The sequence below is a fragment of the Camelus ferus genome, chromosome 5 (assembly GCF_009834535.1).
Source record: "Camelus ferus isolate YT-003-E chromosome 5, BCGSAC_Cfer_1.0, whole genome shotgun sequence".
NCBI lineage: Eukaryota > Metazoa > Chordata > Mammalia > Artiodactyla > Camelidae > Camelus > Camelus ferus.
The window spans coordinates 95,165,820-95,190,743 of NC_045700.1; the positions used below are offsets into that span (position 1 = coordinate 95,165,820).

Consider the following 24,924-nt stretch of genomic DNA (forward strand, 5'->3'; position numbering starts at 1 on the left):
CCAGTATTCCTGGCCGGTCCACGATGTGTGTAATGCTTTTCACAAGGAAAGCTTTCAGCACAGTCAAAAGCAAACCACCTCTGAAGGGTCAAGAGTTGCTCAAAACGTAGTAACTCAAAGTCTAGAAAAAAAGAAACCTTTATTTACAACCATGGGAGTCCCATAGGAGTACATGAAACACACATAATGTGCACAACACACAAAATGAACCTTGAAGTCGACACGGCGCCGGCCGCAGGCCTCAGTGGCCTATCCGCACCACCATCACCGTCACGTTGTCCGCCGAGCCCCGCTGCACCGCCTTGTTGGCCAGCCTGTTGCAGGCGGCTTCGTAGCGGGCATCTGCCGTGGGCTTCCCTTCCCGGCTCTGGATCTTCTCATCCTACCGGGCAGGAAGGGGTGGCTGGTGAACAGGGTGACCCTGCACCCCGTCACTCTCCCGAGACTCCATGGCCACAAGGAAAAACTGCTCCCCAGTCTCCCCTGGGGCCGGCAGGTGGGACAAACCGACTGGTGAGTCCCCTGGGCGGAGCTCACACTCCCAACAGCAGGGGACACGGGGGAGGAAGGGGCCCCAGGACTTCTGCTCCCTAAAACCTAAGTGTGGCTGGAACGACAGGCAAGTCACTCCCTTGTGAGATTTCTTACTTCAAGGCAGGACAAGATGAAGTTCACAGCTTCTTCTGGGGTGAAGACCTTGAAGAGGCCGTCGCAGGCCAGCAAAATAAACCTGCAGCATGAAGAAACACAAATGCGTTTTAGCAGCAAACTTTATAAAATGGCCTGGCAAGGGAGGTAAAAAATACCTGTCCAACTACTCAAAGGCTAGAAATCTTTTGAAACTAATTTCACTGCTATGACACAAAGGTCAAAACTACTTTAAAAACTGGTAGGTGAAACATCAAAATTGAGCCTGTTCACCAATGACTATGGACTAACCCAAACACTGCACTTTCTTAGACAAACGCCAGGAAAACCACCAAATAAAATCACCAGGTGTTACAGAAATACAAAATTTCTAACCCCATGTGCCTCGAGCCACTTCCCAGACATAAAGCTGATGGTTTGGACTCAAGGATCAGTCCTCAAGCACTGACTCCCCACGTGAAGGGAGGGCGACCACCCACTGCCACTATTTGGGAAAAGGACTACCTCCCTTTCAACCCCCTCTAGATGCCCACGGAAAGCCCTTCTGACCAGCGCTGGGTGAGATGGGACAAGGCCGGTATTCCCAGTGCGGAGGTGCGTGCCCACGGCGCTAACACCTTCCTTCCTCATTTTAATACCCAGGTCCCGGTTTCCCTCTTTTGACCAGGCATTCAGTCAACAAGTATTTTCCAGGCACACAGTTCGTGCCTGGGACCTAGCAGAGGAGGTCCTGCCTCCCCAGGCTCTTTGATAAGGGTGGTGTCCCCCCTTCAAGTGAGGTGACAGGCCGTGAGTAACTGCATGCACGCATGCATGTGTGTGCACGTGCGCACACACACGCACAGCTGCGGCCCAGAGCAGAGGGAGCCGGCGCAGCACACACAAGAGGGGGCCTGGTCTAACGTAGGGCAGGCGAGGCTCTCCTGAGGCCTCATTAAGGAAACCAGAGGGGCTGGTGGAGACATGTCCCGAGATGCCAAGGCAGGCGAGGAGAGTGGGAGGACAGGGGCAGGGCCTGGAAGAGGCCCCTGAGGCTCCTTCCCCTGCTGCCTTAGTTCACCCCCAAGCAAGGGCGCTGCGTCAGTCCCCAGCGGGCCTCCGGGCTCCATCCCACCCCAACCTCCAATACTTACTTGCTGGGCGTCTGTCACCAGGCACGGTGCCTGTCTTCAACAGCGCGGGAGCAGGGGTTGGACAACTAACAGGAAGTCTCTCTCTGCCTAGCTCGGCTCGACTCACACGCCTCTCACAATACTCCACCAGTTACGGGCTACAACTCCGACTCCTCAGCACAGAATCCAGGGCCCTCAGTCTGTCCCGAAGCACCCTGCCATCGCTTTCACAGGGCTCCCCAGCCCCCAACCACGTTTTCCCCCGTCCTACTTTTAACGTCCTACTCCTTTCTCCAACACGGACGTCTCCCTTCCCCCATGGCCAGTCGTCCAGAGCACCCCACACTACTCCTGAGACACACTGGACTGGAACCACTCATTCTCACGTGGACCCCTAGAGCAGAAATGATATTTATTTCTGCACTTCCAGGGCCTAACAGGGGGCCTAAGACGTGGCTGCCCACTCAGCGCCCCAGGTTCACTATACACATGGAAGACTCCAGAAGGCACACCTGTGCCTCTGGTGGGGCGACCTCACCTGTCATTGGGGGTTAGCTGGCAGCGTCTGATGTCTGGCACAGAAGTAACCCCACAGCGTTTGTACTGCCCGTCCCCGATGGAGCGGGACACCTCCAGCACGCCCAAGACACGGCCGTCCCTAAAACGAGGGGAAAACATACTCAGACTTACCTGACATCATGGCCCACGGTACTCAGACTCTGATCTTATGAGCAGGAAATGGGATAGAGTGAAAGATGCAACCTGTGGAATGCACATCTCTTAGCCTCAAACAGTACACAGAGATGGCTAAGTGTCCATGTGCTGAAACTTCATCGTTCCAGGTCAGTAACATTCCTGCTGCCCAGTACCTCAGCCCCGCAGCAGAGGGGAAGAGCGCCCCCTCCAGCTGGCATAGGGAGCGCTGGGCCTAACCCACCCACTTGCCCACAGCCCCGAGTGCAACTTGACTGGGTCGGGGCCAGGCTTTGTTTTCTGGTTTTGTTTTAATCTTAAGCTTCCCAGGTGATTCAAGGATGCCACCAGGGTTAAGAGTAGGTGGAACAGAAGGATGTTTTGCATCTCAATCGATTTGGAAAATACTTGAAAGTGACTACTCCCAGATCTAGCAGCAGCTTTTCTTCACCCTGGGTACGAGTATGACTTAATGACTTAAACACAAACGGCAGTAATGCGCAGCGTCGCACTCTTACCCACTCTACCTCCAGGTGAGGGCTAGGGAGATGGGAAGGTGACCTGTAAGTTAAGACTCCGTGTCGGAAGGCAGAGCTCTGTCAGCAGGGGAAACAGCCCCCAGCCCGATGCTCCCAAGAACAATTCTGGTGCCATACGTGCTGTGGAACCTCGGGCAGCTGCAACCTCCCAAGCCTGCATACCAGGGAAGCCACGCGCGACAAGGTGAATGACAGCACTCAGCAAACACCAAAGCTGTGCGTGCAGGTGCAGCCAGCCTCCCACGGGGCTCCCGCACATCAGAACGCGCTGTGTGATGGAAGCAAGGGGCCGGGAGCAGCTCGCCTGGGCCCGGGCCGCTGTCCCGGAGTCAGAATTCAGCCTAGCTCCTGGCCATTCACTGTGCCCACAAAGTCACCCTCCCAGTAGTCCCAGCTGAATAATCAGCAACAAAGACTTCTGCTGGTATCTGTGAAGAGCGGATCAATCTTCTCAAGTACACATACTAAAACAAACAGCAAGAGGGGCCAAAGAGCACAGGAGTAGAGCCCAAGACTGAAGAAGGGTGGGGCTCCCAGCCTTAAGAGCACCATTTAGGAAACGCACTTCTCAAAGCACAAGTACCACGAGAAGCCAGCAAGTGCTTCTGCAGGGACCAAGTGCCCAGGTGCCTATGGTGGACGCCCCTCCCGAGTCATAAACCCAGCTCGTTTCTACAGGATAGCACAGTGGCAGGTCCTGGAAGGCCATTACCCCCAGCACAACTCAGTGCAGAGAATGTGGAACGATTCCTAAGTATGACATGGAAAAGCGTGTGCACACGACACAGAAGCTGCCATTCCATTCTTGTAACTGAGCAAAGTGCCCCACAGAGTGGAAACCTCACACTCAGGCAGCTACTGGAGTGACAGGAGAAAGCCACAATGGAGGGAATCACAGACCCACGGGAAGCTACTCATCCTTCAGAAAGTGACACGGCAAGCTGGCGGTCACTCTGCTGTACTCGGTGCCACAGGCTATGTAAGACGTGCGAGTGCAAACGCCAGTCAGCTCCATGGAGACCAGGCGCCAGCTCTAAGACGGTGCATCACAGGAGCATAAGGCCATGCCACCTGTCTCTTGTGGTCAGTGACAATTCAGCAGGACCACCCCTGACCAGTCTGGTCAGGAATCAGCCACAGTGGGCGCCAGGCCTGCCTGAATCCCCTCAACTCTCTCATACGTACTCGACGCAGGCCAGCTTCCAGCCTCCGGAGACCGCACAGCAGGAGCTGCGTGTTCTGCAGCAGGTCCTCCCCCCACGACCTGCTGAAAGCCCGCTCTCCTCCTGCGGCCTCAAAGCATTCCCCCCAGACCACGTGCGCAGGGAGTAGGTTTTCAAGGCCCCGCCCACCAAACCAACCCGCCTGCCCTGGTACCAGTGGCACAGGATGGGCCCCGCCCTTAAGCACTGACCACTCCAGGCTGCTCTGTTCTCCCCTCCTCTCCACCTGCCCATCAATCAGAGAACCGTCTTCCTGCTGCTGGGTAAGGCGTTCACCAGGGTCTCGACTGTAGCTATTTGCTAGTGTTTTCTGTTCCGATTCTTCCTTCACCATCAGCGAGGGAGGCACTGAGACGGCCAATCCGGCTGCGAGGATAGGCCAGGCCCTGCTCCGACTTCGGTTCCTCTAGCACGTGAGCAGAAGCAGGGACACAGCCGGTCTCGGTGAGCCTGCAGGGCTCAGGCTGGAAGGCAGGAGCTACGTCATCTTCCAGCCCGACACGGCAGATGCCAACACCCAAGGTATTCACACGATGGGGGCTCGGTGGGAACTGAAGGTAGGATGCCAGAACCATTTCTTCCTGTGATCAGAGACCTGTCCCTGACCAGGAGCAGGCATGCAGTACTGTGCGCCTGAAATTAAATGCTACCTGTGCAAGCATCCCTCCGTCTGCTCAGTTGTAGATAAAAAAGAACCACATTCAACATTTCAGAGGAATTAACCTAAAGTAATGCAACACACTGCTGCACGGAGTACATACACTACCTTCAGTGTAAGAAAGTGGGAAAATAAAAATACACAGACACGGTCCTGCTTATTTTTATAAGAAAAACTGGAAAGAATCAGGAAATAAGGGTGATGGGAACAAAGATGGAAGCACGGCATCTCTATGCCTCTAATTCAGATATTTAACTATGTAAATGTGGGTGTTTTTCATTTTAGAATTATGGTAAAAATTTATTCAACATAAAATTTACCACTTTAACTACTCTTAAATGTACAGTTGAGTGGCCCTGAGTACATTCACATTGTTGTGCAACCATCACCACCAACCATCTCCAAAACTCCTCCCATCTTCCTGACGGAAACTCTGCACTCGTTAAACAGTCACCCCCACCCCCCCGACCAATCCCCATGCTACTTCCTGTCCCTGTGATGACTGACCTCTCAGGGACCTCATGTAAGTGAAATCACACAGTATTCGTTCCTCTGTGACTGGGTTATTCCACTTAGCAAAATGTCCTCAAGGTTCATCCATGTTGTAGAATGTGACAGGATTTCCTTCCTTTTCAAGACTGAACAGTATTCCCATTGTATGGACAGGCCACGTTCTGTTCATCACTTCACCTATCAATGGGCACTTGGGTTGCTTTCACTTTCTGGCTATTGTGAATAATGCTGCTATGAACATGGGTGCACACATATCTGTTCAAATCCTTGCTTTGAATTTTTTTTGGTATATACCCAGGAGTGGAAGTGCTGGATCATACAGTAGATCTATTTTTAATTTGTGAGGAACCACTATACTGTTTTCCACAGTAGTGGCATGATTTTACATTCCCACCAATGGTACACAAGGGTTTCAATTTCACCGTGCTGTATTTATAAAATGCTTTGTAACAGAAGGGAAAAAAAACTCTGAAGTTGAAAACAAAATGGAACTAATTATCATAATAACCAAAGTGGTAACAAAAATGCAGTGAAAATAATTATTCCACATTTACACAATACTCTGTAACATCCTCAGTAAGGCAGAGTCTAAGGACAAGAGAACCACAAGGAACTCAAATTCACCAACAGTGATAATATTGATACTATGATTCTCAAGCTATTTCGGCAAATAAATATACTAACGTTACTAGGAATCAAGATTTCCAGCATAAAAGAACCATAACTACTGAGTCAAAGAGGTTAAGAGGAAGCCCTAGAGATGTTCAGTCTGAATGAGAAACAGCAATCTAGGCTCACAGCCTAAAATATGCGTGCGTGTGTGCGTGTGTGTCCTGGCTCTGTCCCAAACACCCAGAACTGATGACATCTTGGCTGAAACAAGCATCCAGCACACGGAGCTCAGCTTCAAAGACAAAGGCAGCTGCGTCTGCAGTGTGTGAAGGAGAGCGCCCCAATGGCCACAGGCGAGGGGATGTGAGCAGCGAGAGCACCAGGCTGCAGGGCTAGAGTCAGTCCCCGGAATAAACAAACCCACCACGCAGGCCTCACAGAGCCAGGGGGAAGGGAGATGAAGAGAAGCAGGGAAGGAAAGAAAACACTAGTTTCTCCCACAACTGCAGGGGGCTATCTCACTCTGCAAAGGTGATTAAAGAATTACCTTGCCTTCAGGGAGAAACTACAGTTCATCCCCTGTTGATGAAGGAAAGCTTTTCTTTACAGGATGCCCGCTAATACACACAGAAGGAACCACCGAAGTTTGCCATCCCTGTGAAAGAACTGACTCACACAAGGATCGCTAAGGGATGTTAAAACCATCAGCTGAAAGGCTGTGTCCAGTGTGTCTCCTTCATTACACCAGGAGATGTCTCTCGAGCCACCTGCTGTTGCCACATGGCAGCCACCCAGAGGGACCTGACCTGGCTCCTGAACTGAGGGACCACCAAGTATACCATCTCCCATCAAATATTTTTGATGAAAATGTTTAATCTGAATTTAAAGCCTTAACCTAACTTCAAGTTTATTAGAAATACATGTAAGCAACTCAAATGCTGTCAGGAAAAAACAGTGCTGGTGACCCTATACAACTGCTGGCGTGGACCAGTGACATGATTCCAAGCCTAGTAAAAGTAGACACCATTCTGGTTTCAAACAAAGATACTCTGGGGATAACTGGGGAAACAGGAGGACAGACAGGACTGTAGACAACCTAATATAACCTAAGGAACTGTTATTTTCTTAGGTGTTATGTCTGCAACGAACTTTTACATAGTGCAGCCCAATACACACGTAAACAGACAAGGCATATGGCAAAATGTTAACTACTGAATCTAGGCGGTAAATACTGAAACATTTAGTATTTATTCAATTTTTCTGGATGTTTGAAAATCTTTATAATAAAAGTGGGAAGGGGTGGAGGAAAAGAAAAAGCATGCCAACCCCTGTAGGCAGAAGGTGGGCCAGCCTGGCCCTGCTGCTCAGGATCAAAGCCATGGCTCCCTCTCCCCTGAACTGAGGGGCTCACCTAAGCCCACACGGTTCTTAGCAGGTGAGGACTAGGGAACAGGGAGTGACTGCAACACAGCTGGTCTTCCTTTCAGCCACAGGATTGTCAATGTCAAAATCTTTTCAGGGAGTTCAGGCAAAAGCAGAATTTTAAAATTGTGAGAAAGGACAGAAAGAAAAGATGATGCTGAAACTAACACTGGGGTCACAGTCTTGGGTATTAACTTCCATGACAGCCACGGGGGGAAAGGCAGCACACAGCACTGGCCAAGGTCCGAACCCAGCCTACGGTTCTGCTGGTGCTCATGTAAGAGCCACAACCATGACCAAAATCACCTTTTACTGACTCGGGAGTTTTTTAACCAACCCTAAGAATTCTGACTCCTCTCCAGAGACCTCCCTGCACCACTGGCTAGAATCAGCCTGGAGCAGTAACAAAGACCGCCCCAAGCAAACAATAGGAGAGAAACTACACTTCCACGGACAAATGACTGCAGGCTCACATTGATGCATTACTGCTCTCTTACGTCCCACAGAAAATAAAACCCGAATGGGGTCAAACTGTAAGATGAACCAGGAAACACTTCTGGTCAAGTTCATAATGCAGTGTCCCTGAAGTAGAATTCTCCTGAAGTGTAGAAAACACTTAAGCCCTCCTGTACTGCCTTAGAGATGGTAGATCATAAACCAGAACAAGCACACATTCTCAAAGGTTTAAAAAGGTAAAACAGAGCTGCGGTGGACGGAGCCAGGTAGGAGCAGCCCCCCTGCAAGACAAGGTGTCCCCGGGAAGCCCACGGGCGATTGACACACATTACAGGTATTTCCTGTCTTAACCACTTTAGATTTTCCCTCCGGAGAATTTGCCTAAAACTGTAGCTTATTCACTTATGACAAATAATAGTTTTCTGAAGCTTCCTAGGACCATAGAAAATGATGCAAATGGTGAACTTGAATTTGAGACAGGTCTCCTCCTTTTGTAAATGCAGGGAGACATGTCGTTTACATTTTTTGCTCCCACTTGCACAGATGAGAAATCCCAGAACACTCGTCCACCTACTGCACCAGGGCTGACCTGGGCAGTCTCCCAACGGCAGACTGTATGAGCTGGAGAGCCCCACCCCGGGGTCTCGGGGCCGCTCTGACACCAACCCCCCCCCCCCCCCGCCCCCGGAGCCCCCGTCCCTCCCCGGCTACCTGACGTTCCCTCCGGCCTTCTGTATCCTCATGCGTTCTTCATACTGGGTTGGATTATGCTCCTTGCTGAGGCTTAAGGCTGCGTGCTTCTGACTCTCCTCGTTGTAACGACATAGGATTGCCTGGGGAGACGGGGACGACAACAGCGGTGAAATTCAGGGAGCCCAGCACCGCGAGCTGACAGGTGGAGAGGTTAACAATGCAATTTCAGACTTAGCCTCCTGCTGACAAACCAAACAAAAAACTGACAAATAAAAAGTTCAGAGGATCAAGCATCAAAGAAGTGTCAAGCAGCAAAGTGCTGTCACGGAAACAAGTCAGGGAGAGGAGCCCCAGGCTCGGGTCTCAACTCTGGTGCCAAGCCTGCTGCAGACGGCAGTCAAACGCTCACCCTCATCAGGCCAGCGTCTTCTGTCCGTGACACGAGAGGGAGGCACCTCGGAAGCACCAAGGCCCCTTCGGGCATTCCAGTTCCATGAGTCTGCGCCTGGAGGGCTGACCAAGGGTATCTCCGTGTGTTTCCACCTCCACATTTACTGTGTGGTAACTTCTGGACAAACCTCTTATTTTACAGAGGAGGAAGCCTGAGACCCAGGGCAAAGCATCGTGCCTGAAGTCACACAGCAGGGCCAGGATTCGTACTTGAGTCTGACTCCAAAGTCTCTCTCTCTCTTTTTTATTTTTGACCAATTTTACTCATGCTATTTTTTAAGTCCTCTGGTCTACACACGTATGTACCAGAAACAGTCCTCTAGAGGGTCACCAGACTCTAAGCTCCACTGGGGCGGGACCACCACCCACGACACTCACTGCTGTACTCCTAGTGCCCGGCATTTATAAATCACCCTAAAAGCAACAGAGTTGAGAAGCAGCTGTTTCCAGGCCTGAAGATGCTGTTAAGAGTGGGAAGGGTCACTCTGTCACTGGGACTGCTGGACAAGCGTGGAGGCTGGCTGAAAAGCACGCGGCGATGGAAGTGAACACCAGTCCTGGCAGGGGAGGTGGGAGGGGCTGAGAGGGCCCCTCAGAGCACTGCCCTCCAGCTATAAGTCACTCTCCACAACCGTGACTGGGACATGGGACGTCACCAGCGAGAAATAACTGGGTTTTCTCCCTCAGCCATGCATACTGGGCTCAACAGATCCATGTCATACCACTAGCACTTTTCTAGCTACAGCTTTCGAGTTATTCTGAAATCACATGACTCTGAGACGCAGGGGTTAATACTTTTCCTTCCTTACTGTCTGAGATCAGAGACAGGAAGACGAGTATGTAAGCTACGTGCATGCCGATTAAATCCCAACTCGCAGGACCATGTCTGGCTGACAGAGCACACACACGAGAAAGAGCACGTGGGGAAAGGCAGGGAGGTCTGTTACAGGGTATGTCTCCCCAGAGAACAAACCGCCTCACGCTTAGCCACCATCCCTTGACCCAGAACTTAAGCTCTGCAGAAGAATCCCTTGCAGCAACCCCGCCACCACCATCGTATTCTCACTGAACAACAACTACTTGGCACACGGGTCCCAGTGTAACATGCTGCTATCTGAGTGGGCGGCCACACAGCCATGTACCCGACTGTCCCCGAGGTTGGCGATGTAAAGATTGTTGTCTACAGCCAGGACACACGTGGCAGTGGACCCGTCTTTCCAGGCAGGCTTCCTGGGGGGAAACACATCAGAAATACAGTCACCACCACCGTCCTAGCACTTGGAGACTAATTTTCAGAGCTGAATGGGAAATGCTTTAAAATGGACCGTTTCCTTGATACGTGCTTTTCTGTTTTAGATTTACTTACAGTTATAAGCACTTATTTGTTGCTAGAGATTTTTCACACGTTGAGCATCAGTATTAAATCATTATCAGAAGACCTGAGATGCACTCAGGAAAACACACACACACCCCACTTGCATGTCTTCCCGTGGTTGTACTTACTGGCTGGAAGCTTGTTTAAGGAACTCTTCATCAGTGTGCTTAAAAGTGTCCAAAAGGCATCTTTTCACGGTTTTCTCTACATTGATTACATCTCCTATTACAGACGGAACAAAAGAAAACAAACTCTTAAGGAGGGAAGATTACCCTCCCGCCACTGTCATTTTGCTTCTGTATTATGACCAAGAACAGCCTGTCTTTCCTCACATAAGTGCCATCTGCATTTGGTTTCAGCAGCCCCCCAAATATAAGGGCAAGTCACTCTCTTGTACCCAAAGACATTCCAGGAGAGGCGCCAACCACTCGGAGACACGGTAAGTTCCACGCGGGGCTCACCCGCCCCGCCACTGTACCCGCCACTGCACCGCCCTCCTTGGAGCCTTGCTCTTTCAGCGGCATCAATGATTCTTTGCTAAAGTCACCGACACCTCACTGATCAACAGGAAAAGCCATCACCAAGATGAATAGCGACTGATTTAGTTCTCAGTCTCACCTTTAGGAAACTTCCTAATTAAGTTCTGATGCAAATTCTGCGCGGCGAACTTTGAAGCTCGAATTCCTCCATGTCCATCAAAAACAGCAAAATATGAAACCCGGGTACTGGAAGAATGAATTGAGAGCCAATGAGATTCTCACAGTAAAGATCACTTCTCTCCATTAAAGCCTGTAACTCTTTAAACAGTGAACATTAATACGGCAGAGGACCTTCCACCAGGAAGACACCAGTCACGCTGTTACAAATGGGAAAAAGGCTGTAACATTAACTGAGACAAATATTTTAAGTAACTTTCATGATACTTTAAAATTAAGAATGAAAAACTCACACTTGTTTCAAAAATCAAGACCTATTAACTCTGATTTTTCACTAATATTCAAAACATTGTTCTATTTAAACCAGATTTCATTTTAAACACTAACATGCAGATAAACAGTACTGATCCAAGACAGTCAAAAATACCTGTAAGAAACAATTAGTTGCAAAATTGTTACTCAAACTTTGATACCGAATTCTTGACGCCTCTCTTCTCAGTCTTATTCCTATTCCCTTTCAAGTTTTGCCAGAAAAACTCACATATATAGAACAAAGGGCACTAAAAAACTGTTTCAAGAAGAAAAGAACAAAAATGCCTAAGAGAAATGACATTTATTCTGCAAACCTGCTTTTCCCAAACGTTTTTGGAATTCCTTTTTAATCTGAGACACGATGAGTAATGAAAAAATAAACTTCATGTGGTTTATAACTCAGAATCTTACAGTGTAGTATTTGCTAGATGGTTTAGGGTTTCTAATTAAATCTGTCCCCAGAGGATCTGCCCGCTCTGGGGCTCTCCAGAAGTCCTCTTCCTGGCTTTAAAAGCAACTCCAAACCATACTCCTGCTCTTGGTGAGCAACGGCAGCCTACCAGCGGTGAGTGTATGTAGATACATCGCTGTCTCCACGTGACCCAGCACCCTGCAGGGCCATCACGTCCTCACGATCAAGCCTTACCTACTGGACAAAAGCCACTGGCACCCATGGCGCCAGCCCCACCAGCCAGTGCCATTCAGTGAACATAACGTCTAGATTATGCAGTTATGGAAACTAGGTGGTGTATGTATTATGTAACATACACATAATTATATATTTAAACATAGCGTATATTAATGACCAACTCAATGTCCTGCCTTCTGGTTGCTGTCCTCCATGCCTCGGACCTTATCCAGAGGCTGCATTTTAGTTTGTACAACTGCAGGAAATTTTTCATTGTTTTATTTCTTCTTGATGCCATTTTTGCTTTTTTGTTCTTTCTGGGCCCTCACTACCTGCACTAGCTCTCCTTAATTCACTGTTGTAATTAGTGGCTTCCACCTCCACCTGGGTCACAGAATAAAATACTTCCACAAGCTCTTCAAATACATTGTGGGTCCCAAAGACCCACAATGTGGGGTCATTACCCACTTAGCAGTTTCTTAACCTCAGCAGAACTCACACTTGGGGTGGACAATTCTTTGTTGTAAGCCTAACTGTGCACTGTGGGACAGCATCCCGGCCTCCCCTCACTGGATGCCAGGAGTACATCCCCCTGTGACAACTAAAATGTCCCAGGAGGGCAAAACCAACCCCAGCTGAGAACTACTGACGTTGAACCAAGCAGCTCAAGTGATACCTCTTGCTAATAAATGCAAACTGGACACAGTCCAAAGATGCCGTCAGAGCAGCCTTCTGTGCCGTTCAGGCTGCGGGAGCGCGGACACTCACATGAGGGATGAGGGAGGCCCGCACTCCTCGGTGATGTCATTCAGGATGACGTGGGCGTCCTGCATCTCCTCCCGCTCGCCCTTCCGCTCAGCCACATACCCTTTCAAACCGAAGATCACCGAAGAGGCTGAGGAAGAGAACAAAGAGCCAATACAAAACTGTGCCCTCCTCTCCAGAAGCCCTAGTCCCAGAGCAAATGAGAGGGAACTATGGCTGTTTAACTCAGCAATGGTCTAATGGTGCCAACAAATAAGCTATACCCCTGAAGGAGTCTCCCCAACGCTAATCTGTTAGGAAAATCAGACCACGGCTGGACAGGGCTAGTCTCTGCAAGGCTGAATGGTGGAGAGGAACATGCAGACAGCAAGTCAGCACAGACCAGCTCCTCTTAAGCAGGCATGTAGTCAAAGCGCCAGAGCAAGGAATGTGCCGTCAACCCGCAGAAGTGCGAACTGAAATGGGGCAAGGAATTCTGTGCAAATCTAGTCTTGGCAAAAATTTAATGAGGACAGAAACATTCCTAGTTTGGAGGAATGCAAGTAAATAGAGTTTATCCCAAATGTCCGGTTGGATACACTGGAAATATATATTTCTGTGCTTGAGGCTGGAAGAATCTGAACAAATTATAAGATCAGCTGCTTTTACTTTATCCAAGAAGAAAAGGAAAAAGGAATCCCCCGGAGGCACAGAAGTTTCTACTTAATGGCTAGGCTGGTTTAAGCTCATTTTCTGACACTGAGAGCCACGTTAAGTGGCAGGCTCGAGGAGTGACAGCTAAGCTGAAGCCCTGTCCTGACTGCAGAGCTGGGGCACGTCCCTCCACACACCTCCACGTGCAGGCTACAGCCTCCGCCTGAGCTCATTTATGGCAGAAGACAAAGTGGTCAGTGCGAAAAATGAAAACCCACAGCTTCTTCTCTTTAGCTGCTACTTTTTATTTCTTCCCCACTAACTCTGACATGTTACAAAGCCGACTTCAAATTTCAATTGGTTTTTCCAGCCTCAGGCTCTCTTGGGACGCTGCCTACAGAGCTATTCACAGAATTCCAAGTGCTAATGAACAGGTTAGGAACAAGGACAGGTGGTCGGAGAGAAAACGGGTCAATAAGCGAACCGCTCAGTGCAGAAGGCTAAGGAAAGACTACCTGTGTTTTTAACCCGCGAAGAACAAATGCAGGTTTCCTATCTGACCCAGGGCAAGTAAGAGATGCACGTGGAGAGCAGAGAGAGAGGGGAGGCCAAGTAAACCTGGAAATCAGTCTGCAGAAAGGGAACCCTACCCACTTCTTAAATTCAGACATAAAAGGAATTATTATCAACAGAAAGCTGAGCTTGTTTTTGCTCTGGGTTGTTTTAAAATATGAGGTCTAATACATTTGTTTTCAAACTGTCTGAAAACCTTTACAAACTTTCTTTTCCACAAGCTCCTCACTGCCATTCTTCTCTTCTTCGGAGGTTTTTCTCTTTGCTCCTTTCCCTTCATTCTTTACCGTCTGGGAGATCGAAGTGTCAAGAGAACCTGGAAATATAAAGAGCCAGACAGAAACACAGCTGTAGGCTGTTAGAAAAAGAGTCCCTCACAGATCAGGCTCCATCCCAGCCCTCAGAGACAGAATGACATTCAAGTGAGGACTAGCAGAGAGGGAGGCAGTCATGGCTATGAGTTTGAGGGGTGGGGCAGTGGCCTGGGCACCCAGAGTGGGAGACCACAAATTAAGATCCAGGCCCTGCTCAGACTCACTATGAAAGGATATGCAAGAGAGGCTTCTCCGTGATAAAAATACACATTCATATTTTGGGGCTGCGGCACATACGTGATATTTTATATCCACAAGCCCTCACTCACAGATAAGTTTCCCAAATCTGCAAAGTGAAACGTCCTGAACCAGTTCAAAAAAATAACAAGTACCCAAAAAGGCTTAAAATGAGATAGACAAACGTCAGGCTTTAAAAACTACATAACCTGAAAGGCAAAATAGGACTGCTGAAGCCATTCCCACCTGCAAAGGGGTAAATTTGTATTCAAAGCCAAAGCTAAGAGCACTTGCAGCGTATGCATTTTGGAATAACAAAAGTCTCATTTCAAATCTCAGTTCTGCCACTCACAAGGGGTGTGCCCTTAAGGCAAGTGACTCAACTTTCCAGCCTCAGTCTCTTCATCCATAACAGGGAGAATACTGTCATCTCAGAGGGCTGTTTGAGAACTGATGGGGAGAAGGTATGTGAAGCAGTCGTCAGTGCCTGGTCCATCAAGTATGCAATACGTGGCAGCTGCTGTCGTAACAAATGGCCCTATGCATTCTCTGCGTTAAGGTATAAAAGCACGCAACCAAGTATTACCCTTTGCCAGACACTTCTGAGTACTGAGGGGAAAAGGGAAGCAAATGTCCCTGTCCTCAAGAAGTCAATTACTTGCAGAAGGACAGATTTCTGCAACAGTATAACATGACATACATATCCCACCCCACGCAACAAGGCAAATTAAGCAGGAAAACGTCATGGCTCTCCCAGTGGTCCCTCCATTAGCCTCCTGTCACTGTTTGTATTCCAGTTTCCCAATGTGTAGTAAAAGAATCTTCCTTTCTTTTAAATTGTAAAACAAAGAAAAATTTAAAAACTTTACTACTGACTGCTAATTGAATCACACTGCAATCCCAGAACATGGTCTGCACACGAAATCAATTCTTTACTGGGACTTACTTTACCGCACAGAATGTAGTCAACTTTTGTAAATGGCTTTTGCCTGCTGGAGAAGAATATACCTTCTCAAGAAATCCAAAATACTGGATACAAGACTGGATTCTATCCCTCCCAACACACACAAAAAAATCAAGCTTGTTAATAGTGGTGTTAAAATCTTCCAAGTTGTTACTATTATTGCCTTTTGCCTTATGGATAACTAAGACATAACTATGCTGAATATTCCTTTCTTTTATTAAACAAGTTAAGAGTCCTAGTTGCACACATTAACTTTCATTACAACTAGGTGTACTGTCTTTATTGGGAAGGTTTTAGGGTAAATTGTGAGTAAAAGAATGCTGTAATTTTTTGGTATGGATACAGAGGCTGAACACCTGAGAATTCTTATGTAAGATAATTGTGATACTTTTTCTAAATACAGGAATGTCACTAATATGATCCATGCTTTTTAGACTAATTCCAATGATTTTATGGTAAGGAATTACTAATAAAAAAAACACACCTGAAAAGCAGCAAGTGTTCTATTTGACACCATAAGATTTTCTATGCAGAAGAGAACTGCATATGAAGGCAGCCTGCATCCCCATTGTCCCCCGCCAGTGCCCCACCTTCCCCCTCCCTTTGGGGGAATCCCACGTGAGAAGTTCTCAGTGAGACGGAATAACAGATCCATCATGTATGACAACCTAGAGGAATCTGCTCTATTTCCCTCTTCTGTTTAACTGGGACATAAAAGGAAAAATTAAGTTAAAGGAACAGGTAGGTAGAGCCAATATTAACAGGCTTAACAAAATGAAATCAAAGCAACAAACAGAATCCTGGGAACATACAAAGACCGGAAAATAATCAACTAAGCTCTTACATTTCAAGAAAGTTTCTGCACATGGTCTATACTAGTCAGTAAATCAGTGTCATTAAGACTTCATCTTCCTTAAGATCAAAATTCTTTTCAATGTAAGTGGCATAAAACAAACTTTTTAAATCAGGAATATCTTCAATTTTTCAGGGATCCTAAAAATATTTTAACTGTATTTCATATATTCATACACTTCTGCTGGATACATTTGGATCTGTCTGGAACATAACAAGGCAAACCCAAAATGTCAGTCTGAGACTTTTTTTAAAAACATTAATAACAAAGATCAAAGTAGATTACTGAACTCCTAATTCTCTTAAAGTCAGTTGCAAGAGGTTGAACTTCAGGAAGTTGAAAAAAAAAAATCACCAAAAAGTGATGCAGTATTTAAGTACCTGTTTGCTCCCACTTAATGGTGTCTACTTAGTTTTAATAAACTTTAGGCTGTATTATGATTTAATGTCATCCTAAGCCTTGTTAAAAGCTCTAAGTAAATAAATTCTACATAAGAGTAAAATATTACATATTACTTCCATCAGCACATTGTATTTTTTCCCTACCACTTACCGGAATCGCCACTGCTGGCTGGTGGGAGATCATCAAAAAGCAAAGGTCCCCCTGATCCTGAAACACAGCAGAACACTGAGTGAGCCCCCAAAACCAGGATGAGGCTTAAGTTTCAGAATCCATCCCACCAGGACACCTACACAGGTCATTGAAATAAACTCAAAACTGTGTCAATCCAGTGGCAACTCACACTGCGCTAGATACTGTCTTGAACCTACTTTATTTTAAAGTCCTATCAGTTCAAAGGAAACAAAAGTCGGCCTTAAAGAGTTAAATCTTATTTCAGCTAGTAAAATAAACACTAAAATGAATCAGAGAAAACTGCCCAACGTTTTTACGCAGTTTCTCAGGGCTGGCGACTAGCGGATTCTTCTGCCTTACCTGATGCCATGGATTCAAAACTTAAGACAGTCCAACACCTAAAACATCTGTGTGTTGAAAATGGGGGAAAGGGAAAAAGATTGAGACAACTACAATCCCAGGATGACACGTTGACACACACCTGGGAGAGCCTGAAGACTGTACCTGAGTCAGTACTGCTGGCCGGAGGGAGGTCCTCAAAGAGCACAGGTCCCTTCTGAGCTTCCTTCCCTAGAACACGGAACACCCGCTTAGAGAGCATGCGGTCACTAGGCAGATGGGTTTTCAAAGGGGGAGATCTTTTGAGATAAGTTTGCTTAATAATAAATTCAAATTTTCTCCTCCCTGTTTCACAAAATTTATTTTAAAAAATATTTTCTTAAAAAAATAAAAAATATTTTTTTGACAACCATCTAATACGGACATTTGTTTCCAATGGTTACCGTCAACGTAAAAGCAACAAAAGATGACCCAACAGGCATTTTAAGGGCTATTGGGTATTTTGAGGAAAACAAGTATTTTTCTTGATACTTTTACTACTGAAAGCAACAAACATTTAAAAAGCTTTCTTTAAAAGTGAAGGAAAAAAACGGATTCTAGAGCAAAACAATAATTCTATCTTGGTACCTTAAGACAGAAGGTCAGAGATAAAGGGACTCTTCAAAGATCTACAAGTCTTAAAAATCCTATTTCAATAACACTCTGAATTAACCACCAATGAGAATCTTAAACACACAAGCACAGAGATGGTGAGGGGCTTGAGGGAAGCAAATCTGTCTTAACCTGTCCTGATCCCCAGAACAGTGCCCAATTCAATAAACATCTATGAAGAAAATGAGAAATTTCCCATCCTCCAAGATAAACTCAGGAGAAAGCCAGAAAAAATTTCTATTTAAAAACGTAAAGATTTACAAGCCAAAAAGTCCTTGCCTTAAATGTTTTATATTCAACTATCCCATGTGACACAAAATTTAACCACTATTCCTTTTTCAGCTTTCCCCAAAATTTCTATTTAAGCTATTAAATATAAGCACTGGCACAGGAATGTGGTGGGAACAGAGGGCTGAGGAAGGTACGGGCATCCATGTCCTAGGAAGTTCAACATACTGACACAGGCTTGTCCCACCTCTGGTTCCTCAAGTTCAAGTACAGAAATGCACTCACTTAAAAAACAATTCAACTTGTATGCTCCAAAAGGTTCATCCCATTTCGTCTTTTTGCCTAGAAATGAGCTGGGTGTCAATTATACTTTTTTAAAAATTAAAAACTTTAATTCAAACTTATAAACTCCAAGGAAAGAAATTTCTTCAGGAGTCTTTAGGTCAGAAGTACATTAAACACCTAGTAAGTTCCTAATTTAGCAAAAAGTAACTTTTCGGCTTTATATCCCTTAATGCAAATGGGAAATGTCTACTCCATTAAATTTTATTTTTATCCCTCAGGATTACCCTAAAGAAATTAAGCAATTGCAAATACTTTCATTTTTCTCACAAGTGACATAAAGGCTCTATGCGAAGTAATCAAAAAGATCCACTGTAAGGACATCAAAAGGCATTCAGGACAAACATTTACTCACTGTATTAATCCTCCTCCCAGAATCCCTAATATTCTAGCAGGCCACTTTCAAGGGGAACTCAAAGTGCATTGGTCTAATCATCAACACGCCCGTTCTAACAGTCTCAGAACTGAACAGACAACCCGCGGCAATCACACGGCATTCCGTGGGGCCAGAGCGCGGGCATCCTGGGAGGGGAGGACCTTACAGGGAGGGGGCCAACCCGAAGAGCAACCAACCCTTCCACTTACGCAGGGTCAGATTTTAGTTTTGGAATTCAACTAACCATCTAAATCAGGTCTTTCCAATGCCAGTGTCTGATGGGGGCGGTCCTCTTTTACCAGGTGATACATTTTCAGTCCTGGCAAGCATTCCTCATAGTAGAGAGTTTCCAGCTTAGCACTAGGCTGGCCATTCTCCTTTGGCTACAACTCACTCTAAGCTAGTGCCCCAAACCTAGCACCCCCCCAACCCAGAGAATGGCCTATCTCCCCACACCGAATAGAATGATCCTCTCCTCTCCTTTGTGACTCTGGAATACTGTGAGTTGTATTTCAATTAAACACAACAAGATCATCTCATATTTTTGTTGGCCACACTGAGAATAGCTTATAAAAATGATAATTAACATTCACTGCCTGCCAGGAACTATTCCAGTGCTCTACATTAATTTAATGCATTTAATCCTTATAATAATCTTATGAGGTGGGTACTATTATGACTGTTACTTACTGATGAGAAAACTGAGGCACCTGGATTAAATAACTGTCAAAAGAGAGAGCCAGTGAGGAGTGGAGAGCCAACCCAGGCAGCCTGCTTTCCCAGCCCATGCTCTCTGCGAGGTGCTACATGCCCTCCGTGTTCTAGGAACTTTGCAAGGATCATCCCACGACCCCACAAAGATAATCCAGAGGCTCTATGAGATCTCTGGAGTACCTTCTGCATCATTAAAGGATCAAAGTTAGAATAGCCTGCATATAATTCTTTAAAAAAAAATCTATAGGTCATAGATGCTATAAAGGGAACTTCTTTCTATTAGCTAGAACCTTACCTTCTATTTTGGATAAACAGTAATTCAAAGTATTTGGGGCTGCAATCATTAGACCAAGTGTGGCCTTGACCCAAAACTTTGGAAGAGCCCCGATTTCTAAATATAAGAACTGTCATAAAGAATGAAACAAGACAGAAAACAAGTTTTTCATTACAGTTACTCTCATCTAGGATTTTTAAAATCTACATTCTGAAGCCAAGTCTACTGAAAGTCATATACTATGCTGAGAAAAATACTCTAGGGCTGACTATACTCAGGTTAGCTAAAAGTTGCTATGTACACTATAAAGCAACAAAAAGATTTAAAATATTTTGCCTACATTGTTTTTCATACTTGAATTTTCTTTTCAGCTACTAATGTGATAGTCAACCTCTTCATTCGAGGATGCAGAACCCATGGATACAGAGGGCCAACTGTACTACACCATTTTATAAAAGAGACTTGAGCATCCTTGGATTTTGGTACCCCCAGGGGATCCTGGAGCCAATCCCCTGCAGGTACTGAGGGATACTGCACATGTTTTACAAATACTATAGACGTATTGGGGAAAGGCCCCGCCTCCCCACTCCCCCAAGTCACAGTTACAATTTAGTGAATACTCTCCACTTTCCTCTAGGCTCAGAGACTTGTGTACGTGCGTTCTAATTTTTTAAAGGTAGAAGCACACTGTATACAATCCTCTACATACGTGGTTGTTCACGGAAGCGTCAGGGAAGGCTCCAGACCAGCACACTGGGTCTGTGATTCTTTCCAAAAGTTGCACACTATCCTGTGTGGGAAGCACTGCCACTCACTTGTCCAGTTCCCTCACTGATGTTCATGCAGGATGATTTCGGTTTTCACATGACAGATGTCACCATAAGCAACCCTAGACATATCCTTATTTTACCTGCTAGACTGCCGGTCAAAGGGTAAATAAATAAACTTGACAAATGCCAAGAGTTGTTCCCCCAAAATCTGTAACTTCCACTCCCAACACACTTTATGAGCATGTCCATTTTTCTACATCCTCACTAACGTCTTGCCAATGTTTAAATCTGATGGGTGAAAAACACAGCACATCAGTGACGTGCTATTCCCTTCCAGTGGCTGAGGAAGACGAGCATGCCCTGCTGAGGGGCCGTTTGCATTTCTTCTTCTATAAACTGTCGGGATACGTCTTTTGACCATTTTTCTAATGGGCTATCTCTTTCTTATTAATCTGCACGAGCCTTTCCCTTACTAGGGACAGCACCTTTAGTAATGTGTACAGCAACGATTTTCTGTTTGTCTTTTGCCTTTGTGGTGCTGTCCCTGCATAAACTTTTTTATTTTTACATAGTTAAATCCATTTCAATTTTTTGTCTTGAGTTTTTTCTTAACCCTGAACTTTTACAATTAGTCTAAATTTTTTCTAATATCTTAACCTTCATATTTAGATTTCCAATTTTTTAAAAAGAAATAATTTGCAGACAGCCTGCCAAGCAAATATTTTAGTCCTTGACAGCTGACCATCAGTTTTAAAGTGTACTGGTGTAGCAACCTAGTTAAGTCAAAGAACCACCCTATAAAGCGGAAACAAGTCTACCATCGAAACAACTTTAAACCAGGACACTTTTAACTTGTGTGGATTGCCAAATATAAGCTGTCAACCTAAAAGACATGAAGTTAGCACTTTTATGAGTACCATCTACCAGAGAAATTCCATTTCTAACTGATATGAACAAACATACTTCCTCTTTTATGTAAGCTATGTATACCATATATAAAAAATTTTATTCCCTCAGCAATCAAAACCTGTTAACTCCCCTGATGAAAAAAACTCCTAATTTACTACAGAATTTGAAAACATTTAATGTGTTCTTTCTACACTTTTCTTCAGACCATAAAAACTAAGAGGCTTCGGGTAGGAGCATTAGACATGATGTTTAAAACAAAAATCAAAGAACTAAACAAAATACACTTGATTTCATCTGAGCAGTGTGGTATTTCCTCCCTTTGGACACTTAGGTTTTCACAAAATCCATTTAAGAGTGCATTTTTCCCCCTTTCAATAGCTGTTAAGGTTAACTTACATAGTAACACCTACCAAGCACAGACCACTTGCTCTCTACCCTGTGCTAAACACTACACACACAGCGCTCCCCTCACCTGTGGGCTAAAAGCAGGAGGCAACATCCCTGTTCCACAGATGCAGGAACAGAAGGCAGTAAGAGCAGAGTTGGGATTTGAAACCAAACAGTCTGATTACATGTCCAGAGCGATTCTTTTCGGGGATTCTGAAAATGACGAGGCTTTTACTGTTTCCTGCATTAGCTCAGAAATGAGTGACACCTGCACACCATGTGTGAGGCTCATGATGGTGCAATTTAGCCTCATCTCTCCATCCACTGTAGGAAATCAACCTTATTTTCCTTTCGTTCACTCTATGTGCAATTTTAGCAATCAACATGATCAACTTTTCTGAAATAAAGTGTGGCATTTAAATTAAGTTTTCAAAAATCAAACCTTGTGAAATCAGATTCTGTTCTTGTTTAACTGATTTTTCTAACCTGTAACATTTCATCTTGTTGGTTTTAACTGCTTGTCAAGGTAACTTTGGTTTCCAATTCTGTCACCCACTTTAGTACTTACCCCTCCCAGCCTTCCGTCATCTACAAACTAGAAAGCATGCCTTCTTTGTTTTTAAAGCTATTTTTAAAAACACACTGAGCCAAGCAGGACCTGTGACAATGTGAGTGCCATCCCCACAGGCAGGGAGCAGTCTGTTCACTAACCCACTCTCCAGCGATGGGGGCTTAGACATCCTGCAGTGCCTCTGCCACCTTGTCACCTCAGCTAGGGTTTGATATGCCCTCCCAAGCACCGACTTTAAGCGTTGTCAAGTTTTGCATCATTTCAAGGGTGCCTTCTTCCCCTGAGCGGACCCAAATTAATTTCAGGTAAAAAGTTACAGAGATTTTAAAGAAAATGATAGGCTTACAGGCACATCTGCAAATCCAAACTCTGCCCCAAACATATTCAGATAGAAGTTATACTCTATCAAGAGTAAAAAAGACTGCATACACAAGCCACAGTTTTTACCCACAACTAGAACAATCCAGAAAACAATCTACAAAATCAATGTTCAGTGGGGAAAAGTTATCGATGCCATTAATGTGAATATCAGCCAGGTAAAGACTAGCATGGCCGTCCACATGTGACAAGCCAGAATCCAGGCTCTGTGGAGGGCAGAACAACGCCTTCTTTGGGACCTTCCTTTAGGGCCCCTGGCCTATCACTCCTCCACACTAGTATGCTCAGGCAAACTGGAGAACTAAATGTTCCTGCTCTGAGCACAGTGTTCCCTTGCCTAGAATCTCTGCAAACCACAAGTCTACCCATCTTTAGAGGCCCGATTCCAGCACCGCCTCCTTCCCCACTCTGTCCGTGGACTACAAACACCGCGTTTCCGGGACCTCACCATTTCTCACAGTCGTTAACTTTAGCCATTTTTAATTGTAATCACTTGCATTCAGAATTAGGCTCTTTGAAAGCAAAGGCTGTGGCTCAGTCACCCTTGGTATTCCCTCCAACAGCAGCTTGCAAACCAAGGTCTCCAGACCCCTGCTGGGCTATCCAAAATCCCCTGCTGCAGATTTAATAACAGTTTCAGGGCCCCGCCCCCCCAGGCCTTCAGATTTAGTGGGGCTGAGCTGAGCCTGGAACCCGAATTTTTGATTTTAGAGTTTTCCATGTTTTCTTTCACTGTTAGCCTTGAAAGTAAAACCCTAACCCCAGCATCTAGATGAACATCTTGCACATGAAAATATTAACAGCAAATTAAACCTGGAGTGGCTCTAATCCGCTGGGCACAGAGGGCCAACACTATGGTCCTCGCACCGCGGAAACGTAATGCTGAGCCCGCATCCTAGAGGACTCCCGCACCGGCCGAGGTCAGGGGAGCAGGGGAGCGCTTCTGCGCTTCACTCGGGAGAGCGGGGGCTTCCTGAGCCCCGGGAATGAACCCCAGACTACGAATCCTGACATAAAAATCGCTGGAGCAGAGAGAACGAGTCCTCTCTCCTGGGCCTCAAAACCACGAAGGGCTGGGTCGGTGATTACTTGACTCTCTGGCGTAAACACAAAACAAAGTAGAGTAAAACGCCGAAGCGGGGAGCTCCCCGGGATAACGCGGTCCGCCGGGCGAGCGGTGCGAGCGCAGGCCCGACGGCCGCGGGGGCAGCGGCGCGGGCAGCTTGGGCCCAGCCAGCGCGCCCCCCCCCCCGGCCCCGCGAAGCCGGCGGGCTCTGCGCGCGGCTCCCAGGACGCGGGCCCGCGGGGCCGACACGTGCGGGGCCGCACACAAAGGACGCGGCGGCCGGCGCTGCCCCGACCCGCCGCCCGAGCCGCGGCCTTTCCTCCTGCGCAGCGAACATGGCGGAGGAGCTCCGAGCCCCTATGGCCGCGCAGCCCGGCCCGGCGCAGACCGCGCTCGCTGCCCGCTCCCCCGCCGCCCGCCTCAGGCGCCGCGGGCCTCCAGGCCGCCGCCGCCATCCGCCCGCTCTCCCTCCCCTCGCCGGCCGGGTGGCCATCCGCTTACCGACAGCCGGGCGCGGCGAGCGCTCGGGCTCCGGCAGGTCCCCGAACAGGTCCATGGCGGAGGCTGGGAGGCGACGGCAGCAGACCCGCAGCCCGCGAGCGGCGGCGGGCTCCACACCCTGAGGCGGCGGCGGCGGGGCAGCGGGGCGGTGGCGGCCCGAGAGCTGTCAATCACCCGAAGGCGGGCCTGGAACGCCACCAATCGGCGCGCGGCATGGCCCGGCCGCCCCAGAGACCTGCGCGCGGGCGGGGCGGCGAGGGGGCGGGGTGGAGGTGCGCACGCGCACAGGGCTCTCCCTTGGCCCGGGACGCGGGGCGATAGCCGGGACTGCGGAGCTGACGCGCAGAGGGCGCCGCCATGTTCCACGCGGGACGCCGGGCCTAGGCTCCTCCTGCACCCCGTGGGCACGGGCGTCCGAGTCCAAGAAGGCCCTTCCTGAGAGAAATGCCTGAGCCCAGGGGCAGCTGTAGTGCGCCCTGACGGCCGGGAAGACTGTATGGGGTTTCCACATCGGTT

At 47.2% G+C, this 24,924-nt stretch overlaps 1 protein-coding gene across 2 annotated transcripts; it reads right to left on the reverse strand.

The window, feature by feature from the left end:
• Window positions 1–120: 120 nt before the first annotated feature.
• ILKAP (ILK associated serine/threonine phosphatase) lies at window positions 121–24,575 on the reverse strand. Of its 2 annotated transcripts, none has more exons than XM_032480659.1 (12): window positions 24,409–24,575; window positions 17,407–17,472; window positions 16,882–16,938; window positions 14,158–14,277; window positions 12,759–12,885; window positions 11,013–11,119; window positions 10,523–10,616; window positions 10,162–10,249; window positions 8,588–8,709; window positions 2,299–2,418; window positions 649–730; window positions 121–382 (listed from the first exon to the last, which is right to left on the reverse strand). In XM_032480659.1, exons 1-12 carry the CDS (start codon window positions 24,461–24,463, stop codon window positions 242–244), a joined length of 1,179 nt encoding a protein of 392 aa, XP_032336550.1. In that variant the 5' UTR covers window positions 24,464–24,575; the 3' UTR covers window positions 121–241. The 2 variants fall into 2 exon arrangements, with proteins under 2 accessions (XP_032336550.1, XP_014408850.2); XM_014553364.2 differs by lacking the exon at window positions 24,409–24,575 and adding an exon at window positions 17,263–17,309 and having other exon boundaries at window positions 17,407–17,445.
• Between the last annotated feature and the right edge of the window lie 349 nt (window positions 24,576–24,924).